General features: G+C 30.9%; 1 protein-coding gene across 1 annotated transcript; it reads right to left on the bottom strand.

The window, feature by feature from the left end:
* Positions 1-5,371: 5,371 nt before the first annotated feature.
* LOC124896292 (secreted RxLR effector protein 161-like) lies at positions 5,372-5,755 on the bottom strand. Its single transcript, XM_047407846.1, has one exon. It carries the CDS (start codon positions 5,753-5,755, stop codon positions 5,372-5,374), a length of 384 nt encoding a protein of 127 aa, XP_047263802.1.
* Positions 5,756-8,460: the final 2,705 nt, after the last annotated feature.

The raw sequence follows: 8,460 nt of genomic DNA, 5'->3' as shown, positions 1-8,460 counted from the left end.
TTGCCTGGATGAACATGGGATGGTGTGATGGGAATTACTATTAGATAAATGAAATGTGAGATATTATCCATTTTTCCTTATTGATTTGTTAATTAAAAAGAGTCCTTTCATTTTCTCAACTTTGATCCACCGCCCTTCTATCGTCATACTCCCTTACAAAACATGTAATCAAAGAAAGTCAACGACTTGGAGCAGATGTATCATGTGGCCATGAGCATTAGTTAATACTACTAAATATTAGTATACATATCATATGTCATATATGTTGAGCTAGGCATGGCTCAATATATGTTTAAATTTATGTGATAGAGATACAATTTAAAAATCAAATATTATTTTAAATTGTTAATTTATTTAAATTTTACATAATATATGTTATCTTTTCAAAAAGCCAACAAAAGATAAATATATATATAGAGATATTTTAAATTGTTAATTATTGTGATATATAGTACTCTAACGATGTAATCTGCACTTTGTTTCAATCTATACAGTACAAATTGAATTATGAGAATTAATCAAATTTGTTATAAGTTTTTTAGATATTTGAGTTGTCAATTATTGTGATGTATTATATTTTTTACATAATTTTTAGATGATATATGTTACTTTATTTGTCTCAATGTATATGATATGAATTAAATTTTCGAGAGCCAAATATTTTTAGAAACAAATAACATTAAACTGCCATAATTTTAACTTATAAGCATAATACATAAACATGTCTTTCAACTTGGCTTTATTTTCATCTACAATTTGAGGTATGCACAAGTAGGCACTCAAACTTGTATAAAGTTGAATAAGTAGACACATATGTTCTATGTGGCATCTTACATGATCAATTCGTATCCTACATGGCGTCTTTAAGTGTCTTATGCTATGTAGGACGCGTGTGACTATTTGTTCAACTTTATACTCCCTCTGTATCATTTTTTGTGACATACTTTTCTTTTTAGCCCATCCCAAAAAGAAGTCTTGTTACTATAATTAGAAAAAAATTAACTTTAAATTAGTATAATTTTTATACTTAGTGAAATAATTTATACAACCACACAAGTATCAAAGATCATTTCAGACCACAAGTTTCAAAAGTCTTTCTCTTTTATCTTTATTATAGAGCCGTCAATATGGGTTAGGCCCGTAGGGCCGACCCGACCTGGCCTGTAATTTGATGGAGTTGGGCTTCAATTTTTGCAGCCCATTTAAGAACAGGGTTTTTTAGCCCGGCCTCTATAAGCCCGTGGCCCGTAGGGCTTGAGCAATATGGGTTGGGCTAGCTCATGAGCCGGTCCGTAAGTCAAATACATGCAACTATTTAGATTGTCCATTAGTATTTTTATTTGGTTCAAAGGATATCATGTCAAAAGTTATTTAATTTCGCTGTTAGGAGTATTTTTTGGGGGTGTTGGAAACTTGATAAACAATTATTAACACTATGTAATATTATCTGATAATATTTATGTTTATTAATATTCTAAAATTAAATTATAAAATATTAGTTTTTAAAAAGTGGACTGACCCGTGAAGCCCGCAACCCACAGAGTAATGGTGTAGGCTTGGTGTTTTTTGGTCCATCATTTTGATGTGCCAGCCCGGTCTGGCCGGTCAAACTCAAAGCCCGTGTGGGCTAGCCCGGATGGGCTGGACCGACCCGTATTAACAGCTCTACTTAATTACTATGCCAAAGTATGTCACATTAAATAATACGGACGGACTACAAGTTTAAATGTCTACTTAGATAAATCAAAAATTAAATGTCATAGATGCAATTTGAGGTCAATTTAAAGATGATTTTAGGTATTATGCCTAAATTATAGTACATGATATTAGTACTATGATTAAAGTGTGCAACAAAAAAAAGACCTTATTTGAAAACTTGAAATTAAAATACGGGATCCACGTATATATTGAAGAAAGTTAGAATAAATAAATAGGATTTACCTACATATAAAAGTAAAATTCTTTGAATTAGGCAAATGTGGAAGATATTGGAGCGAAATGGTAACAATTGTTACAAGTTAATTCATGACTCTAATGATTCATACGTAGTGTCGCCATTATATGTTCATGCTCTAATCGTTTCTTCTCTTATCATTATGAATATATGAAGTTACGAACGAAATACTGGAAAATTTATAAGGACCAACTCAAGAACAACATTGGAGATCATGCAGATTAAGATATCAATTATTTAATCTTTTATTATACACCAAGATATTCTTTTTTCATTAAGCATGATAGTATAGTACTTTCCCGTCCCATTTCATATATCGTCATTTCCTTTTTGATCCGTCCAAAAAGAATGTCATCTTTTCTTATCTGATAACTATTTAATGACATCATTCTCATTTTATCTTTAGTGAATCCCACTTTATAAGAAAAGAAAATTAAAAAGCAATTTTGTAATCATCACAAAGTCGTCATTTATTTCTTAAACTTCATATTGAATTAAATAGCGATACATAAAATGGGATCGAGAGACGAAGTATAAAATATGAACTGATGAACAGAAACAGAGAAACAAAAGGAAAAAGGTCTGGTGAGAGTAAATAATCCATTTATCAATAGTCAATTGCGTCATTAGTTTGAATTTTCGTACTTTCCCTGCTTAATTAGTGAATTATTAGAAAAAAAAAAAAACTTTATAATTTTTCTCTAGTTTGAAACCTGATGCCCTTTCCCACTTCTAAACAGAGCATAATAAAAGTCAACTTAGAGCAGGGGTCACGAGGAAATGAGCATTCTAGAATAGGGAACTTGTTTATTACTATGTCTATTGTACTCCACATTTACTATTTATATGATCGTAATAGTAAGTTCTATTTTTATTTGTTTATGTTTGATTTAATATATTTCTTAATAAAATAATTTATTTATTATATTATTTTAAAATATATTTAATTGAATGCTTTGAAAATATATTGGGCAATGACCATAGTTGATAAATAAAAAATAAATTATTTTTAAATTTTTAAAATTAAATAATAAAAATGAATACTATTTTTTTTTAATATAATGATAAGTAAAAGAAATATTTATTTAATATTATAGTGAATATGCAATAGTGATCTAGACGTGTACCAAGTTATCAGGCTTTGTATTTCTGACCACTGGCCCTTTCTTTTTTTTCTTTTTTCGGGTTATATTGTATTTGTCATCCCACATGATATTGAAAAGTAAAAACATTGTAAAAACAATCTAATAATCAAAATGTCAAAACTAATGCATAATTAAGAAAAGACAAGCTAGAGCCGCCAATTATAACTGCCGGTCCACTCCTTAAAGGTGGCATTTGCACGTGATTCAATTTGATTTTATTTATTATCGATTTGATTTATCAATTTTTAATTTTAAAATTGTTAAATCAATAAAATATTTTTATCAGCTTTTAATTTATCAATTGTTAATCCTTAATAATTTAATTTTTGATTTAACTCATAAAAAAATACTCATAAAATAGAAAAAATAGTAATTAACATGAAAAAAATTCGAATATTAGTAACAATCAAAATCCTACGTAATTTGTTTTAATTTACAAGAATCGTCAAGTTTGAATTAAATATTAGTTAGGAGAAATTCAAAGAAAAAAAATATATATAGGTGTAAAATAATAATATAGTATAGTCTTATTGGATTATTGATTTATTTAATAACCCAGTAAGAAAAAATCAAATCGAACCAATAATTCAATAATTTTTTTTATAAACCTATTTAAAAAACTGTTAATTCAATAATCTAATAATAATAAATTAATAATATTTTTATTAATTTAATTTATTGATCGATTTAATTTTTACACATCCCTAAATTCCCTAAATTAGCTTGCTTTTTTGGCTAACGGTCCTATGTGGGCAAGATTTTTTGAGCTTTCTACCCCTTCAATTGACTAAGAAAAAGATAAGAAAAGGTCCTTGTGGTGAAACACTTGGCAGAAATTCCTTCAATTTGGGTGGAAATATATGGTCCTTCTAGCGTCCCCTTGAACTTTCCAACGCATCAATTAAGAAACAAAATTCATTTTGGCCTTTCACATGATTTTTCTCATTTTTAGTTTAAGATTAAGACAGAGTAAAATGAAGGGAACTCCTAATGAAAAGTGTTCCAATCGTTGTCATACGTCAAAGAGAAGGAGTGTCAAATTTTTCAATTCAACGAACTTTGCCTAGTTAGCCAAATATAATCCAATGGTTCGTGTGATAAGTAGAATATAAATAATTATCTGACGATAAAATTTTATTTGTTTGATGTGAGGCATGAACTCTTTCAAGAAAGTTTTATTTCACAATTTGTACTAAGATAGTAGAATTATAGAAAGTGAATAAAATAATCTTATAAAATCTCTCTACTTTATCTTATTTGGGGGTAACAAACCACCCGTTATTGTCCTTCAATCAAGAATAAGCGGACATTCAAAATATTTTAATTTATACCACACATAATTGGTCAATTTAAAATTTAAATTGCCATCACGCAATTTTATAATTTTCAGAAGCTAAAGCCAAAAAGATACGTGGTTCCCATTTATTTACCCGTAAAATGTAATCTAATTGTAGCGTCAAAAATAGAAAATTTTGTATCGCGTGTTAACCATATACATACTCTGTCCCAATTCAAGTATGAAAGGTTAGAATATTTTTTGTAAATAAATATTCTAAAATATACCAAAACAAAAGGAGAGGGGAGAGAGACCCATTGATATGAGAGAATTTTATTTTCTACTACTTTGATGTGTGTTACAATGTAGCATACAATACCTTTTATAGGCAAGAGTATGTGTAATATATTTAGTATGTGAAAATACATTCACAAAAGAAATGGCTTCTTTACATGCTACAATAGTATGCGTAATATGTGTAGTATGTGAAGCATGTATAGTATGTGAACATCCACCAATAACTTATTTACAATACTTCCCCTTGGATGTTCATGTAAAAGAGAAATTCTAAAGGAAATAAGATGTAATAGTGGTTTGTAATACGCTTTGTTTGCTGCCTCATTAAAAACCTTATCAGGAAAACCCAGTGGAATAAAATCTTGGTTAAGGAAAAAAAGGTGCAGCGCGTATGTATTCCCCCTGATAAAAACATCACTTAATATCTAGGAGACGACGCATCTTAATCTTGTATTTCAACTTCTCAAAGGTTGATGTTGGCAATGCTTTAGTGAACATATCTACTAGATTATCGCTTGAACGAATTTGAACATCTATTTCACCTTTCTTCTCAAGATCATGAGTGATTTTTTTTTTTGGTGAAATGTGTTTTGTTCTGTCTCATTTAATGTAACCTCCCTTCAACTGAGCTATACATGCAACATTATCTTCATACAATGTAGTTGGAATATCCTTATTCAAAGAAAATTCGCACATTTTTTAAATTTGTTGAGTCATTGATCTCAACCAAACACACTCCCGACTCGCTTCATCAATGACAATGATTTCTGCATGATTTGAAGAAGTTGCAGCTAATGTTTGCTTCATTGAACGCCATGATATAGCTGTGCCACCATATGTAAATAAATAACCCGTCTGAGACCGAGCCTTATGTGGATCAGATAAGTATCCTGCATCTACGTAACCAATCATTTCTGACTTGGATTCATTTGAATAAAATAATCTCAAGTCAATGGTTCCCCGAAGATATCTGCGTATATGTTTGACACCATTCCAATGTCTTTTAGTTGGGGAAGAGATGAGTCTTGCCAATAAATTTACCGCAAAATAAATATCTGGTCGAGTATTATTGGCAAGATACATTAGTGCCCCGATTTCACTAAGATATGGAGTTTCATCACCAAGAAGTTTTTCATCATTTTCTTGAGGTCGAAATGGATTTTTGTTTATATCAAGCTATCTCACAACCATTGGAGTACTCAATGGATGTGATTTATCCATGTAAAATCGCTTTAAAATCTTTTCAATGTATGTTGATTGATGGACAAAAAATTCATTTGTCAAATGATCAATCTGCAAGCCGAGAGAAAATTTTGTCTTTCCCGGATCTTTCATTTCAAATTCTTTCTTCAAACACTCAACAACTTTTGAAAGCTCTTTGAGAGTGCCAATGATATTCAAGTCATCAACATAAACAACTATTATAGCAAATTCAGATCCAAACCTTCTTATAAAAACACAAGGGCAAATAGGATCATTTTTATACCCTTCTTTTAGCAAAAATTCGCTAAGACAGATTATACCACATCCGCCCTGATTGTTTCAATCCATATAAGAATTTTTGAAGCTTTATTGAGCAAGTTTCTTGAGAATTTTTATATGTTTTAGGTACTTTGAAGGCCTCTGGAGTTTTCATAAAAATATCGCTGTCCAATGAGCCACACAAATAGGTCGTGACAACATCCATTAGGCGCATATCAAGCTTTTCATGAACTGCCAGATTTATTATATATGTGAAGGTAATTCCATCCACCACAGGAGAATATGTCTCCGCATAGTCAATGTCAGGCCTTTGTGAAACCTTGTGTCATAAGTCATGCTTTATATCTTACGACTTTACCCTTTTCATTTCGCTTTCGCACAAAAATTCATTTGTACTCCACTGGCTTTGACACCTTCAGGTGTACGAACTATAGGTTCAAAAACTTCATGTTTTTCAAGTGAAGTCAATTCCGCTTGAATTTTATCCTTCTATTTTGTCCAATCATTTCTTTGTCTACATTCATTGATAGATTTTGATTCCAAATCCTCATCTTGTTGCATTATTTCAATAGCAACATTGTAAGCAAAAATATTGTCAACCACAATATTATTTCGATTCCACCTATTTCTCGTCGAGACATAACTTATTGAGATTTTTTTATTCTCATTACTTTCAGGTATTTTAACCTCCTCAATGGTCTTATCATTTGTTAGATATTGAGGCTCTTTTTGAGCAACTGTCATCATATCGTGATCATTTTGATCATTTATTTCTGTTCTTTTTTGAGGATTTTTATCTTTGAAATCAATCGGTCTACCGCGTTTCAAACGTGGTTTAGACTCATTTGCATTGACCACTTGTCCTATCGGGATATCAACTCGAACTGTAGCATTTGAAGCTGGAATATAAGATTTAGTAATCCTTGGAAGGTTAGTAAATGCATCCGGTAGCTGATTTGCAACATTTTGCAAGTAAATCATCTTTTGAACCTCTCGCTCACATTGATTTGTTTGAGGATCCAAATGAGATAGTGATAATGCATTTCAATCAATCTCATGTTTCAGCTACTTATGTTTCCCCCCTAATATTGGGTTTACTGATTCATCAAAATGACAATCAACAAATCTTGCCGTAAATAAATCTCCGGTCATAGGTTCCAAATATTTTATAATGGAAGGAGATCCATACTCAACATATATTCTCAACCTTCTTTAGGGTCCTATCTTTGTGCGTTGTGGTGGAGCAATTGAAATATATACCGCACATTCAAAAATTTTAAGATGGGAAATATTTGGTTCTTGACCAAAAACCAACTGTAATGGGGAGAATTTATGATAACTCATTAGCCTTATGCACACAAGTGTTGTTGCATGCAAAATAGCATGTCCCCATGTTGAAACATGAAGTTTTGTCCTTATTAACATTAGCCTAGCTATCAATTGAAGACGTTTGATCAATGATTCTGCTAGACCATTTTGAGTGTGAGCATGAGCAACCGAATATTCAATTATTTCAGTTGACATACAATAATCATTAAAGGACTAAGATGTCAACTCAGCAGCATTATCAAGACGAATAGTCTTTATTGCATAATTTGAAAATTGTGCGCTTAATCTTATTATTTGAGCTAACAATCTCGCAAAATTCATATTGCGAGTTGATAATAAGCGCACATGTGACCATCTTGTAGATGCATTTATCAAAAGCATATGATATTTGAAAGGTCCATACAAAGGGTGAATTGGTCCACATATATCACCCTGTATACGTTATAGAAATGCAGGAGATTCAATCCCAACCTTAGCTACTGATAGTTTAATCATCAACTTTCCTTGAGAACAAGCAGTACAAGAGTATTCATTTGATTGAAGAATATTTTGATTCTTCAAAGTATATCCATGTGAATTCTCAATAATTCTGCGCATCATATTAATATTGGGTTGGCCCAACCGGTCATGCCAAATGATAAAATCATTACGATCTATAAATCTTTTATTTACTATGGTATGTGATTCAACTATACAAATACTTGTATGATACAATCCAGAAGAAAGTGCAGGTGTTTTTTCATGCACAAATTTTTCTCCACCTTTTATTATAGTAATATAAAGATTTTCAATCTTTTCTTCATTTGCAATCTCAATGTGATAGCCATTTTGGCGAATAACTTTGAAACTTAACAAGTTTCTTTGAGAATTACTACAATATAATGCATTATCAATGGTCAATATTCACTACAAAAAAAATCGAGTTTAACAACGGATTTGTAGCAACAAGCACTTTTTCGTCGCTAATTAACGACGGA

This window comes from Capsicum annuum, chromosome 2, assembly GCF_002878395.1.
Source record: "Capsicum annuum cultivar UCD-10X-F1 chromosome 2, UCD10Xv1.1, whole genome shotgun sequence".
Classification (NCBI taxonomy): Eukaryota; Viridiplantae; Streptophyta; class Magnoliopsida; order Solanales; family Solanaceae; genus Capsicum; species Capsicum annuum.
Note: the sequence above shows the minus strand (reverse complement) of the source record. Positions and strands in the feature narration are given on the sequence as shown.

What these genes read in the sequence shown, in the direction of transcription:
- LOC124896292 (XM_047407846.1), bottom strand. Translation starts at nt 5,755, where the DNA reads ATGTATCTTGCCAATAATACTCGACCAGATATTTATTTTGCGGTAAAT.